This window comes from Gekko japonicus, unplaced genomic scaffold (assembly GCF_001447785.1).
Source record: "Gekko japonicus isolate JY-2015 unplaced genomic scaffold, Gekko_japonicus_V1.1 scaffold1949, whole genome shotgun sequence".
Lineage (NCBI taxonomy): Eukaryota > Metazoa > Chordata > Lepidosauria > Squamata > Gekkonidae > Gekko > Gekko japonicus.
The window spans coordinates 297,217-312,715 of record NW_015159773.1 but is presented as its reverse complement, the minus strand read 5'-3'; the positions used below and the strand labels follow the sequence as shown (position 1 = coordinate 312,715).

Sequence of the window (15,499 nt, the reverse complement as noted above, 5' to 3'; positions counted from 1 at the left end):
TCCTCTTCCTCTTCCTCTTCCTCTTCCTCTTCCTCTTCCTCTTCCTCTTCCTCTTCCTCTTCCTCTTCCTCTTCCTCTTCCTCTTCCTCTTCCTCTTCCTCTTCCTCTTCCTCTTCCTCTTCCTCTTCCTCTTCCTCTTCCTCTTCCTCTTCCTCTTCCTCTTCCTCTTCCTCTTCCTCTTCCTCTTCCTCTTCCTCTTCCTCTTCCTCTTCCTCTTCCTCTTCTTCTTCTTCTTCTTCTTCTTCTTCTTCTTCTTCTTCTTCTTCTTCTTCTTCTTCTTCTTGATAAGTCACTGGAAGAAATCTGAAGGCACGTGGGTGGTTGTGATTCCAGTGAGCCTGCAGCAGTCTGTCAGGCCCTTTGGCTAAAAATCCAAGAGGTTCCGCTATTTAGTCCCAAACGTGCCTCAAGATGTGCACCAACCAGGTTTGGAGCCTGAATGGCACAAAACGTCCCCCACGATGGGTGGAGGTATCTTACAAAATAGCATCATTCTGAGGCTGGAATAGACACAGTGAGCTCCGCGGCAACACCTCCCTTAAAAATATTTGGTTAAAATAAACCACATGTTCAAGAAATCCCTGCAGGGCCCAGCAAAAATGCCACACCAAGCCTGTGCAGCTCCGCAGTCACCAGTGGGTAACGTGCCCGGTCTCAGGAGAAGCCGCTCTAGCTGTTTGGTGGCCCAGACGGGGCACTGGGTGATGGAGGCCAGCTACTACTGAAATGCAGTCTCTGGCCCTTTAAAAAGGGGGTGGGCTCAGTCTCCCCCAAGCAGCCCTTCCTAGCAGCTCCAAGCCAGGAATGGGAAACCCACCGCACAGCAGTTGGGCAGAGCCCTGCAGAACTTTCATGCTATGGGGCAACCCTCGATGTCACAGAAAAACCCTTCAATATCACAGTTGGCACAAATCTTCCAGAGTGGCTCCTCCGAGCCCTTCCGGAGCTTTATAGGAGGAGCTTGCGTATCTCTGCCATCTGCCACCTGGCAGTATTTGCAGTTAAAACTGCGGGTACATAAAAGTTCTGCAATGCCCGTTGTGACACTGAGGACGACCCACATATTCCTGTCGTATATACACGACCGACAACTCATCAGAATAAAGTTGAACGGGGAAATGGAACCTCCGCTACAGCTGCAGTGCTGAAAGACGGCTGTTCGCCATTCCTTCTGGGCATGTGCGAAATATTGCGAATCTACTGGAATACCTCCAGTGTCTCCCCCCCCACACCAGATATCTGAATGGATGATAGACGTTGTTGCAACCAGTGTTCCCTCTAAGCCGTGGAGTCTTGTGAGCAAAAATTCTACTTTGTGAGCTACTGGCATTAAAGCTGTGAGCAGAGCGATGTGGCTGCTGCAGAAATTAATTTGCTCTGGAGCCCTCCTTCCTGAGCTAAGACAAAAATGTGCGAGCCAGAGGCTAAAAAGCTGTGAGCTAGCTCATACTAACTCAGCTTAGAGGGAACTCTGGTTGCAACCCCCTGGGGCAAATCTGGCTCACCTCTTTTGTCATGGTGCAAGAAGCCTTGTTAAGAATAAAGGTGATCTGAAATAGTTGTTGTAGATTCTCCGGGCTATGTGGCCGTGGTCTTAGTTCAGTAGCTGAACCAAGCCTGGAAAATCTACAACAGCTAATGAACTCTGGCAGTGAAAGCCATCGACAAAATATTGATCTGAAATCCATCCCGTGTCTTCCCGTGCGATCCTGGGTTCTATCCCTATAGAGTGGGGCATGTCTAGAGGACTCAGTTCCTGAGAGAGGCAAGCATATAATTCACCACCATTGGAAGGGCCAGTTTGGTGTAGTGGTTAAGTGCGCGGACTCTAATCTGGGAGAACGGGGTTTGATTCCCCACTCCTCCACTTGCACCTGCTGATGTGACCTTGGGTCAGTCACAAGCTCTGGCACAGCTGTCCTTGAAAAAAAGCAGTTTCCGTCAGAGCTCTCTCAGCCCCACCCACCTCACAAGGGTGTCTGTTGTGGGAAGGGGAAGGAGTTTGTAAGCCGCTCTGAGACTCCTTCGGGTAGTGAAGGGCGGGGTATAAATCCAATCTCTTCTTCTTCTTCTTCTCTAAGCTGAGGGAGTGTGAGCTAGCTCACGGTTTTTTAGCCTCCAGCTCACACATTTTTTGCCTTTGCTCAGGAAGGATGGCTCCAGAGCAAACTGATTTCTGCAGCAGCCAAACCGCTCGCTCACAACTTTAATGCCAGGAGCTCACAAAGTAGAAGTTTTGCTCACAAGACTCCACTGCTTAGAGGGAACATTGGCTGGGGGCCCCGGCTTAGTCCCATGGATAAGGGCTCTCTTACTCCAGGCTGCCCGTGAAGAAGTGACCTTCACCAAACTAGGCAGGTTAGCAAAATCCCAAGCTCCCTGGCAAAACTTGGAGCTCTCTGAAAATGTCTGAACGACACTGTTTGCTGTGATGGCAGCAACCTGCAACCCACAGAAGGACATGGCACATTACGCATGCGCAGCTTACTGCAAAGAATCCGAGGAGTCAAGCCTTTAAGCTTGACTTTGGATTCTGTGCCTGCCTTATGCACCATTATTCCCCCCCAGTGTATTTATTTTGCAACTACAACCAAAAAACAGTTTTCTTAATTGGGGTGCGAATGTCACTTGTTATGTGGGGGGGGGGGGGCGTCGGTGTCCAAAGCTTTAAAAAATATATATATGCAATTGCCCTATCGCGGCTGCACAGTAGTGTCAGGTGAGTACCTTCCATTTAAATCCTCCTGGTTCAGTTCCTTGAATGAAAGGGAAGGCAGGCAAACTGAAAGCACTCGCCCTGAAAGGGACAGAACATTTTTTGAAACAGCTGTGAAGCTCCCTTTTCCTTATTGGTGTAGTGGTTAAGTGTGCGGACTCTAATCTGGGAGAGCCGGGTTTGATTCCCCACTCCTCCACTTGCACCTGCTGATGTGACCTTGGGTCAGTCACAAGCTCTGGCACAGCTGTCCTTGAAAAAGAGCAGTTTGTGTCAGAGTTCTCTCAGCCCCACCCACCTCACAGGGTGTCTGTTGTGGGGAGGGGAAGGGAAAGGAGTTTGTAAGCCGCTCTGAGACTCCAAGTGAAGGGCGGGGTATAAATCCAATCTCCCCTCCTCCTCCTCCTCCCCCAGCTCTAGTGGATTCTCTGGCGTGTTTGGAAAGAGTCAGCACCCTCCGCCATCCCCCCCTTTCATTGCCGCACAAGCGCTAATTTTTTAAAAAAAATTATTTTCCCCATAGTTTTACATTTTTTAATAAGCGGTGCGAGGCTAGCAATGAAACGTTAATTTAAATCCACCAAAAGCAAGAGAGTGCACAGTAATGCCGGATCGACACGCGCTCCTGGGCAGGACGTTGGAGAGAGAGAAGGGAGGAGAGAGTCCCCCCCATCCCGGCACCAAGCCGACTGCAGACGTTCCGGGTGTGATTCATACCCAGACTGGAGAAACTCATCCGCTAGACCCTGGAGACAGATGGGGGAGTGGAATGAATAGGGAAGCTTTGGGGACGCTGAGACGGCAGGGGAGGGAGACCACTTGCTGAACAGCTTGGCTGGCCCGTTCCACAGGTGTGCCCGCGCATGTACACACCCGCTAAGCATTTGCCACAGCTGCCGCACTCACTGCTGGGCTTGATCGGTGGCGAACGGCCCGCTGCTGGTCTTTCCCTCTCCCCCTCCCTCCCCCCTTTCAGAGTTTGGGAAGAGGCTGCTTGGTGAGCTGCCAGAGACGCACCTGTAGAGAGCCAGTTTGGTGTCGTGGTTAAGTGCGCGGACTCTGATCTGGGAGAAGCGGGTTTGATTCCCCCACTCCTCCACTTGCACCTGGCTGGATGACCTTGGGCAAGCCATTGTTCTGTCAGAGGTGTTCTTGCAAAACAGGAGTTTCTGTCAGAGCTCTCTCAGCCCCACCTACCTCCCAGGGTGTCTGTTGTGGGGAGGGGAAGGGAAAGGCATTTGTAAGCCGCTCTGAGACTGAGTGAAGGGCGGGGTATTAACTGTCATGAATGTTTTATTGCTTTTATCTGTTTTATATGGGCTTTGCCCCTTGTAAGCCGCCCTGAGTCCGCTCTGTGGGGAGGGCGGGGTATAAATCTTAATAAATAAATAAATAAATCCAATCTCCTCCTCCTCCTCCTCCTCCTCCTTCATTGAAAGGCATTGCGGGGGGCCACAACCTCCTACACAACTCTTTCAAGTTTTTCGCGCTGCCAGAGAAGCACACCGTCCCTTTCCCCCCCCCCCCCCCAGTGATCCAAGACTAGCGATAGTCTCATATCACTAGACTCATGCCGCTTGTAAAAAATAAAATCAAAACATTTAAAGCAACAAGGGAAAAGATAATGGAGCTTCTACACTGATGAAGAGGGGAGGATGGCGGAAGGTGCAGAGAGGGTAGAACAACCTCAAGGTGGGCGGGGTCATGGCCTTTGAGAGGCGGCAAAAGGGCGGGGTGGGGATCCGAGGGAATCTGTATGCCTTTGAATGACCTTCAGCTTGGAAGCGAAACGAGGGGGGGAATCGGCAGGAAAGCGCTCTCAGAAAACCCAGAGAAACAGCGACCAGAAAGTGAACTGAGCACTGAAGGGAGGGGAATCAATGCAGAACGAAACAGAAATGTTTGCACGGTGTGCACAGTGAAAGCGAGGGGAAACACTCGTGCACAATAGGCCTGAGTACAGTAAGGGAATCTCCCAAGAAGTACATTGCCAAAGAGGGTAAACTTACATTCAAGGCTCTTTTTGTAGAAAAAGCCCAGCAGGAACTCATTAGCATAATAGGCCACACCCAACAGCAAAACTCATTAGCATATTAGGCCACACCCTGACCGCACCACTCATTAGCACATTAGGCCACACCCCCATGTTACCAGAAGTGTGGTTATCCAGCCACACCCACCTTTTGCTTGTTATTCTGTTGACCTTGTTTGTGGTCAAAACCCAGGGCTTTTTTTGTAGCAGGAACTTCTTTGCATGTTAGACCACACACCCCGAATGTAGCCAATCCTAATGGGTTTCTGCTGTTGGGTGTGGCCTATTATGCTAATGAGTTCCTGCTGGGCGTGGCCAACTCAGGAGCCAGCCGGAACTCCGTTCCTGCGCGTTCCTGCCCCAAAATAGCCCTGCTTACATTTATGCAAGTAGAAACAGTTCACCTTCAGGTTGCAGTCAAAAGGAGGGAGAGAGAAGCCTAATATAAAGAGTCCTTTTCCCTGTCGCAAATCATGGCCAGCTTGTCTGGCATGTGTGTGGGAGGATGAGGGCTCTGTCTCTACAGGAGAGACCTGCGGAGACGTGTGTCCCATGGAAGGCCATGTGAGAAAAGGGTGAGGACAGAGAGAGAGGAGGGGGTCAGAGGGCAGCTCCCGGGTTTAGACAAAGGGAGGCCTCCCATTCAAGGACATAACACTTGTTCACCCTTAGAGTGACATAAGGTAAAGGTTCCCTTGCTCAAAATAATCAGTAAGGACAAAGAAGAAAAAAGGGGGGAAAGACTGAACCTAAACCTAGAATTCAGAACCTAAAAAAGGTTAGTCAAGAATAGAAGAGGGCTAACTCTAAAAATCTAATTATAAAACATACAAAAATATACATGTATTTATTCAACATAAATTAAAATGGGCCCTTGTTTGTTTTAATTTATGTTGAATAAATACATGTATATTTTTGTATGTTTTATAATTAGATTTTTAGAGTTGGCCCTCTTCTATTCTTGACTAACCTTTTTTAGGTTCTGAATCCCTCGCTCGAAAGCCAGTCGAATCCGACTCTAGGGTTGCGGTGCTCATCTCCGTTTCAAAGCCGAAGAGCCAGCGCTGTCCGAAACCATTTCCGTAGTCATGTAGCCGGCATGACTAAACACCAAGGCACACGGAATGCTGTTCCCTTCCCACCGAAGTGGTCCCTATTTATCTACTTGCAATTTCTTGCTCTCGAACTGCTAGATTGGCAGGAGCTGGAACTAGAGACGGGAGCTCACTCCGTCATGCGACACACTCGGGTCTCGAACTGCTGAACTACTGACCTTCCACAGCCTGCAGTTCAGCGTCTTAACCACTTGAGCCACCGCAGCTCCTAGAGTGACATAGTGCCCCCCTGATGTCCAGGTATACTGAATCGCTTACTCCAACATTCCCCTCTCCCTCCCTCTCTCCCTCCCTCCACTAATCTCCTTAGCTTCTTTGCTTCTCTTTTCCGACACCTTATTGGTCAATTTTTGGTTCATGGAGTTGTAGAGGGCAGTGTGGGGAAAGACGGTATGGGGAAGAAAACGGAAAGAAGGGAAAGGTTAGGGACAAATGTAGCTGGTCTTAATGGTAGGATTAATATGTATTGTTTATTTCCTTTGTCTCCACAGCTGTGGGAGGCTTCTCCTGTGTTAGGAAAGAACAAACATTTCACTAAAACGCAATGATTTCTAAAGATCCATTGATATCATATAGTCCTTTTTAAAAAGGGGGGGGGATACAGCAGGATGGACCTCGGGTAATAAACCACTTGTGCAGTTTTTTCTACTCTGACACTTTTGAAGGAAATGTTCTCTAACTTGGTTTTGAAAGCCACCTATAGGAATGTAGTTGTCTGCTTTGTTCTACATCCCAGAAACGGATAGCAGCAACACAGTGTTAGAACATAAGAATATAAGAGACGCCAATGTTGGATCAGGCCAAAGGCCCATCTAGTCCAACACTCTGTGTCACACAGTGGCCAGAAATACCAGGTGCCACCAGGAGGTCCACCAGTGGGGCCAGGACATTAGAAGCCCTCCCACTGTTGACCCCCCCAGGCACCAAGAAGACAGAGCATCCCTTGCCCCAGAGCCCCTATCTATACCTTGTGGCTCATAGCCACTGATGGACCTCTGCTCCATATGCTTATCTAATTCCCTTTTGAAGCCGTCCATGCTTGTAGCCGCCGCCACCTTCTGTGGCAGTGAATTCCATGTGTGTTAGTGCTCTGGAACGCTCAAAGCCCGTCGCGTCTGCAATCGTGCCCTGTATGACAGGTCAATATTATTACCCCCATATCCCAGATTGAAGGACTAAGATTTGGCCGACGCAACTCAGTAAATGTGTTCATGCCAGAAGGGAGATTTTGCACCAGGGGCTTCCCTCGTTCACCCCTTCGTGTGTCAGTGATGTAAGGAAAGGTTCTCATGTCCATGCAAGAGTCATGTTCGGCACAATCTCCAGTTCAGTCGCAGCAGATATTCAGGCCCCAGAAACCTGCCCAGGCGGAGGAATTTGCAAGACCAAAGCCTGCATTTCCTTTTAGCTGTTAAAAGAGCTGCGATCAGACGATCAGCGTAGAACCCAAATGGCCCTTTCTTTCCAGCTGATCTGCTTTCTTTTCTTCCCTAGGAAAATGGGACCCGTTAATGCCAGTGCAGAGATTTCCCTTTAATGAGACTGTAGAGGGAAAGGAACGGAGGATGGATGGCATCGCGGACCCGAAGAACGTGCTGAAGCCCGGCAAAGACGCTGACCCGAAGAAAAGGAATGGCTTGATTAACACCAGGAACTTGATGGCCGAGGGCAGGGACGGGCTGGTGTCTGTGTACCCAACCCCCCAGTATCAGAGCCGGCCGACGGGGACGCTCTCTTCTCCGTGCTTCCCCAGGAGCGACCCAGTCCAGCAGCTTCTGGACCCCAGCACCCTGCCCCAGACGGTGGAGTCCCGCTACCACCCGAACATCATCCTCTATTCGGAGAGCATGCTGCGATCGTGGGGGGAGAGCATCAGCGCCGAGTGCTGCGAGACCACCTTCATCGAGAACAGGTCGCCCGCCAAAGACGGCTTGGAGTACTCCGACGGCAGATTTGTCAGCCTGTCCACCGACGAGATCAAGATCCACGCCCTCTCCTACGACCTGGATGAGGACGACGACTTCCAGGAACTCGAGGTCAGGCTGGTCTGCTGGTCCTAGTCCATTGCCATTCCAAGCGGTCTCATGACGCGGCCAGTTGTGTGTCCCAAGGCATAAATCCCTAAATCACTCACTAGCCAGTTTGGTGTAGTGGTTAAGTGGGCAGACTCTAATCTGCAGGGCTATTTTTGGGCAGGAACGCACAGGAACGGAGTTCCGGCTGGCTCCCGAGTAGGCCACGCCCAGCAGGCACTCATTAGCATAATAGGCCACACCCAACAGCAGGAACTCATTAGGACTGACTACAGTAGGGGTGTGTGGCCTAACATGCAAAGGAGTTCCTGCTACAAAAAAAGGCCCTGGGTTTTGACAACAAACAAGGTAAACAGAATAACAAGCAAAAGGTGGGTGTGGCTGGATGACCACACTTCTGGTAACATGGGGGTGCGGCCTGATGTGCTAATGAGCTGTGCTGTCAGGGATGTGGCCCAATATGCTAATGAGTTCCTGCTGTTGGGTGTGGCCTATTATGCTAATGAGTTCCTGCTGGGCTTTTTCTACAGAAAGAGCCCTGCTAATCTGAGAGAACCGGGTTTGATTCCCTACTTCTCCACTTGCAGCTGCTGGATGACCTTGGGCCAGTTACAAGTTCTGTCAGAGCTGTTCTCTCAAGGGCAGTTTCTGTCAGAGCTCTCTCAGCCCCGCCTACCTCCCAGGGTGTCTGTTGTGGGGAGGGGAAGGGAAAGGAGTTTGTAAGCTGCTCTGAGACTCTGAGTGAAGGGCGGGGTATAAATAGCCAATCTCCTCCTCCTCCTCCTCTCTAGGAGCCCAAAGCGCCCTCTCACACCCTGAGAGGGAGAGGCCGTCCGTTGCTTCTTTGTGGACCCGCCGCCCTCCAGTCAGCCTCTGTTAGGTGGGAGATTTGGCTGCCTCTTGGCCTCAGCTCTGTTCGGATCGTTCGAGTCTTCCTGATGCAGAGATGCTACGGAACTACCGGGGAACCTTGCCCCATGCCATTTCCAGGCCCCTTTCCTTTCCATCAGGAGGCAAATTCAGAACAGTGACTCATTCAGGAACTGCTCTTGGTTTTTAGTCACGAGCCCTCTCAGGAACTGCTCTTGGTTTTTACTCACGAGCCCTCGAAATCTTTTCAGGCAGAAGTGAAATGTGCTTCCAGCTGCAATTTAGAGAAGAGGCTTCATCTGCCGTGGGAAATGAGGGACGCTTGGTCGGTAGCCGTTCTGATGATGAAAGGGGGGGAGGACGCCGAGGAGGGGAGCGTGGATGGAATTTCATAGGCAGAACGTCTTTAAAGACGGGGATTCTTTAGTGTGATAATGCTCCCTCTAAGCCGTGGAGTCTTGCGAGCAAAAATTCTACTTTGTGAGCTCCTGGCATTAAAGTAGTGAGCGAGCGGTTTGGCCGCTGCATAAATTAGTTTGCTCTGGAGCCCTCCTTCCTGAGCCGAGACCAAAACGTGTGAGCCGGAGGCTACAAACATGTGAGCTAGCTCACACTAACCCAGCTTAGAGGGAACACTGGTGATGGCCATCAGATAATTTAGCCTGTAGGAAGTTGCTGCTCTGGCTACTGACTTATTAAGCTCCTATGGTTTGGTGTCGTGGTTAAGTGCGCGGACTCTAATCTGGGAGAACCGGGTTTGATTCCCCACTCCTCCCCTTGCACCTGGCTGGGTGACCTTAGGCAAGCCATAACTCTGTTCTTGAAAAAGAGCCGTTTCTGTCAGAGCTCTCTCAGCCCCACCTACCTCACAGGGTGTCTGTTGTGGGGAGGGGAAGGGACAGGAGTTTGTAAGCCGCTCTGAGACACCTTTGGGTAGTGAAGGGCGGGGTATAAATAAAGAGTGTTTACTCAGGCTCCTGTGATAAGGCATAACTAAGTGACACTTGTAGGAACTGCGGTGGCTCAAGTGGTTAAGATGCTGAACTGCAGGCTGTGGAAGGTCAGTAGTTCAGCAGTTCGAGACCCGGGTGCCGCACGATGGAGTGAGCTCCCATCTCTAGTTCCAGCTCCTGCCAACCTAGCAGTTCGAAAGCAAGAAATTGCAAGTAGATCAATAGGTACCACTTCGGTGGGAAGGTAACAGCGTTCCGTGCGCCTTGGTGTTTAGTCATGCTGGCCACATGACCACGGAAATGTCTTCGGACAGCGCTGGCTCTTCGGCTTTGAAATGACATCGCGACGTCATTGCACTGGGTACGTCAGCAACGTCATTGCACTGGGTACGTCAGCCTGATCTGGCCACTTTGGGGGGTGGGGTTCTCCCCGCCAGCCGGATTAGGGGACCTTTCGGTGGGAGAATCCCCGCCGCCTGGGGGAATTTGGCAGTCCGAGGAGGAGGAGGAGAGGAAATTAGATTTATACCCCACCCTTCACCACCCAAGGGAGTCTCAGAGCAGCTTACAAACTCCTTTCCCTTCCCCTTCCCAAAAAAGACACCCGGTGAGGTAGGTGGGGCTGAGTAAGCTCTTGACAGAAACTGCTCTTTTCAAGAACAGTTGTGCCAGAACCATGGCTTGCCAAAGGTCATCCAGCCAGGTGCAAGTGGAGGAGTGAGGAATCAAACCCGGTTCTCCCAGATTAGAGTCCGCGCACTTAACCACGACACCAAACTGGCTGTTCCATTTAACATCCGTGCAAAAGGGGGCAAGAGGCCGGGAGCCCTGTCTCTGTTGGCGGCACATGCATGCTGGCAGATGGAGTAGGCTAAATGGCCGGAGGTCCAAGGGCTGCCAGCCCAGCAGATGGACTTCTCTGACCCTGCGAGTTGAAGCCCACTTGTGCTAGGGCTCTACAGGAAATGTTAGGTATAAATTTTGCGAAGCCTTTGTACAGACCTTACCGTTCTCTCCCAGGCGCTCGAGTCAGCTTCAATATCGTTGCTCAGACACAGGTTTCTGACAGACAAATTGCGTTAAGCATTTAGCTGCCTCCCACTGTTCCCTGTGATGCACGGTGCCAGCAACGCTTTCTGAGGCCAGCCAAGAGCTCCTTGCCAACAATGGATCAGATTACAAAATTTAAATCAAGCGACATCAGGCAGAGTCTGGGAGCTGACCCTGACGTCCTTTCTACACAGTCCTGGGATGTTGGGTTACGTGGCCTCTTTTTGCAAAACCAAAGTCAGACGGGAGCCCTGGAAAATGTTTCCTTTGAGAAAGGGAGCCTTAGGCTGCCCCCAAAACCGATGCTGACTTTTAAATTCAGATTGCGGTTCTCAGGATAAAATGAGAAAGATGTCCTCATTCAAGGCTCACCAGGGCATCGAAACAGGAAATTTCCACGGTCCAGAGGTCATTTCGGGGGGAACGCGGGGGAACGTGCACCCCAGGTGAGGTACGGGGGGCGGGGCACATGACGAAGCCCCGCCCCCTGCTTCCGGCCGCTCCGCTTCCAGCCCTCATTCAGCCAGGAGGAGGCAGGAGAAGAGGAAGGGTAAGTTGCTTCCTCCCCGCGCATTAACCCACAAAGACTTCTGTGGGGATAAAACCTTGGCAACCTTTAAAGTGCCAAGACAATTATGGTCACAGTCCGTAGACATGAAAAGATAGAGCCACAGGAACTGTGTAAAGTGCGCTCAATGTTTCTATAATGATAGCAATAATGTTATAAATATGAAAATTACAAAAGTGATACTAATACATTCAACTTGTAAATCCAGTTACATAAGATAGAAGATAACAACGACGGCGGGACGGTGGTCTCCGGAATGTGATGCCGTTTCGACAAGCGTCTTCTTCTGACCAAGAAGCTATAAGTAGATGATGTGTGGAAAAGTGCACTTCATTAGAAAAGCTACCCGATTCACATGAAGTTCAATAACAGTTTCACCTATTTCATTTATTTCGTCTGAGAGAAATTTTCTCCATTACTTGTGCAATGAAATAGGTGAAACTGTTATTGAACTTCATGTGAATCGGGTAGCTTTTCTAATGAAGTGCACTTTTCCACACATCATCTACTTATAGCTTCTTGGTCAGAAGAAGACGCTTGTCGAAACGGCATCACATTCCGGAGACCACCGTCCCGCCGTCGTTGTTATCTTCTATCTTATGTAACTGGATTTACAAGTTGAATGTATTAGTATCACTTTTGTAATTTTCATATTTATAACAATATTGCTATCATTATAGAAACATTGAGCGCACTTTACACAGTTCCTGTGGCTCTATCTTTTCATGTCTACGGACTGTGACCATAATTGTCTTGGCACTTTAAAGGTTGCCAAGGTTTTATCCCCACAGAAGTCTTTGTGGGTTAATGCCCGCTCTGTCAGACGCAGATGCTGGGTCCTTACTAGGCAGACGTTTTCAGATGGGTAGCCATGTTGGTCTGAAGCAACAGAACAAAGTTTGAGACTGGTGGCACCTTTAAGACCAACAAAGTTTTGTTCTGGGGATAGGCTGGTCATGCACATGAAACGTTGTTCTAGGCCAGTGGTGGCGAACCTATGGCACGGGTGCCAGAGGCGGCACTCAGAGCCCTCTCTGTGGGCAGGCGTGCCATCGCCCCAGCCAGGCCCAGACCATAGTTCAAGTGTCGAATTCTCGGCCAAATAATATTAAGCAAATGAAAGCATTTGGGATTGCTTTCCTTACTTTGTTTGGATCATCTTAAGTTAATGTATGAGTTGTTTTTTCTAAAGTAAAACATCAGTATTCAGGTTAAATGGCCGTGTGGGCACTTTGCGATAAATAAGTGGGTTTTGGGTCGCAGTTTGGGCACTTGGTCTCTAAAAGGTTCGCCAACACTGTTCTAGGCAGACGTTTGTCTATGAGCCCTGACCTGGATAGCCGAGGCAAGCACTGATCTCGTCAGATCTCAGAAGCTAAGCAGGGTCGACTCTGGCAAGTGCTGGGATAGGAGATCTCCTTGGAATAACAGGAGGCGGGGGCGGGCTTTGATCAGCCATCTCTCTGAAAATCCTCCAGGCCCCAAGTAGGGACCAGTCACCAGAAGGCGCCATGACTTCCAGGTGTACACACACTCACACGTACGTGCGCACACACACATATGAAAAATACAAATATTATATATTTTGTTGTTGTTGTTCAGTCGCACAGTCGAGTCCGACTCTTCGCGACCCCATGGACCAGATCCCGCCAGGCCTTCCTGTCTTCCGCCGTCCTCTGAAGTTTGCTCAATTTCATGTTCGTTGCATCGATGACACTGTCTAACCATCTCATCCTTTGCCGTCCCCGTCTTCTTTGACCTTCAATCTTTCCCAGCATCAGGGTCTTCTCCAGTGGGTGCTCCCTTCTCATTGGGTGGCCAAAGTATTTGAGCTTCAGTTTCATTATCTGGCCTTCCAGGGAGCAGTCAGGGTTGATTTCTTCATATATATATATGAAGAAACAACAGCAAAGAGGGGTCAAAGGGCCATGAAATGCAGGAAGGATATATTATTTGTTTGGATATTTATCTCCCACTGTCCTCCCCAGTGAGGGCACAAAGCAGCTTTCAATATCATTCTCCCCTCTTCTGTTTTATCCTCACAACAACCCTGCGGGGTGCTTTAGGCCAAGAGTGTGTGACGTGTCCATGGTCATAGTGGGAATTTGAACCTGGCTCTTTCAGACCCTGTATGAAACCTCTATGCCATGCTGGCTGTCCACATCAGGGGCCTCCAACATGGTGCCCATAGGCCCCATGGCACCCATTGGCACCTTTCCAGGCACACACCAAATGTTTTTAGTAAGTGGGTGGGTCCACATGGGGCTTTTACCCAGGAAGGCTTCTGATTGGCCATGGGAGATTCAATTGGCAGTGGAGATTTCTAAAAATATCGCTTTGGCAGCAACTGCCATCACAGCACAAGGATCTTCATTCTGCGACTGAAAGTAAACTGTGGCAGCCATTTTGTGGCTGTCTCTGCCTCCTGCAGCAGCCATTTTGTGGCTGTCTCTGCCTCCTGCAGCAGCCATTTTGTGGCGGTGCCCACCATGCTGTATCAGAATGTCCAAGGTGCTCACGGGCTCAAGAAGTTTGGGGGGCCCTGGTCTACATAATGACGTAAAATTCAGCTATGTGATTACGTAAAATCAACACACACCGAGCTAGCTTGTGTGTTTATAACTGAGGAGCTAGAAAGATATAGTATTCCGGTACGCTACCAAATGCCAATAAATCCCGGGGTCCCTCTATCACGCAGCTTTGGGCACCCAAAGGATCGGGAAGTGCGGTGACAGATCGCTGGCGTGAACTCGGTTTCCCCCCCCTTGCCCGAGGATCAGTAGCAGGTTGCGTAAAACTTGGGCACACAGTAAATTAATCTGCCGGCTTAATTTAATTAAGGCAAGCCAGTTAATGGAAATGACCTGGCTGTTCTCGTTCTCTTTGCCAGTCAGTCGGCCTGATCAAAGCTTCAGTAAAATTAAAAAATAAAAACCTGCACTCCCCAGTGGCTGAATTTCAAATGTGGAGGGGGGAAAGGAAACAAATGAAAATATCGGCAGCCATTCGGAGTCTGTTCCTTCCGTTGGCCAGCCTTCTAATTACTTATTTGGCAGCAGTGACATTAACGGCACTCCTGAGCTTTGTGGGCAATAATCCTGGGCCGCTGGCAGCGGAAATATTGCTCCGAGTGATTTTCCCCTGGAAATATACTAGCTGTGCCTTGTGTCATAGCGGCCGCCGCGCTCCGCAATCTGCCTAAATACACAACTGCATCTTTCCGAAACACAGATGTTAGCCAAATTGCTCTATTATTTAATAAAGATGGGGAATTATAATTATTAATATGCAATCGGCTTATCTATAGGATCTGACCTCTGTATACCAGAGTTAGAATTCCCAAGAACCCAGGAACAGACACAGAAACTGGGTGGCTAAAAATGATTACTTTACTAAACATTCTCAAGCATACAAACAATATTCCAACACCCACACACACAATATAGAACTATAAGGAAGCAGAGGTGATTGATAGCTTATAGAGATGGCTTATAGAGGGGTGATACAACCTGTCTAGATGTGCAGAGGTCCATGGATTGTGGCCTAAACTCAGAGAGCTTAGGGGTGGACTGCCATTTTGGATTATGGCAGAAAACACGCGGTCTGAGGCCATGTTTACGCTGGGATATACCCTATGGAAGACAATGCAGACCAATGGGCAGTCCTGGGGGCTGGTCTCAGGTGAGAATAATAGATTTCCTGGACCAATGATGAGTCCCAGGGGTGTGTGGCATCAGGATGGGCAAGGCCTAGATGTGACCAATGAGCTTTCAGAGAGGCAGGGTCTGGATTTAACAATAGAAGCCAAGTGCTGAGTGGCTAGTTGAATGGATTATCTGACCACTAATGGTCCTGGCCAGGGTAAACAAAAGGTGGGAGATGTCCCTGATTAGTGTCAGGAAGGATCGTTAATAATTTGAATGCTTGATTGGCTTATCCCGGTATCTTGAGGGACAGAGAAGAAAAGACAAGTATTCAGACAAAGAATTAAATAGACTTTAGAAATGTAGATACTTTACATGCTAGAACTCATTGTCATTCCATAAGCATGATCTCTGCTGGGTGGTGGGGGAAGACTGGAGGCTTGCTCTGAGGTTGCCTGTCACCTGAAAATGGAGACTCCTTTTTCAGAGCTGTGGCTAGCTCTGTGTTTCAGAACCAG

At 49.6% G+C, this 15,499-nt stretch overlaps 1 protein-coding gene across 1 annotated transcript in view; it reads left to right on the top strand.

Annotated features, from left to right (window-relative positions):
* SYNDIG1 (synapse differentiation inducing 1) overlaps positions 1 to 15,499 on the top strand; it is a 47,428-nt gene that overhangs the window by 18,471 nt on the left and 13,458 nt on the right. The window contains exon 2 of the mRNA XM_015406728.1: positions 7,358 to 7,899. Within this exon, the coding sequence (XP_015262214.1) occupies positions 7,375 to 7,899 (525 nt within the window). The 5' untranslated portion in view covers positions 7,358 to 7,374. The remainder of the gene's footprint in view (positions 1 to 7,357; positions 7,900 to 15,499) is intronic.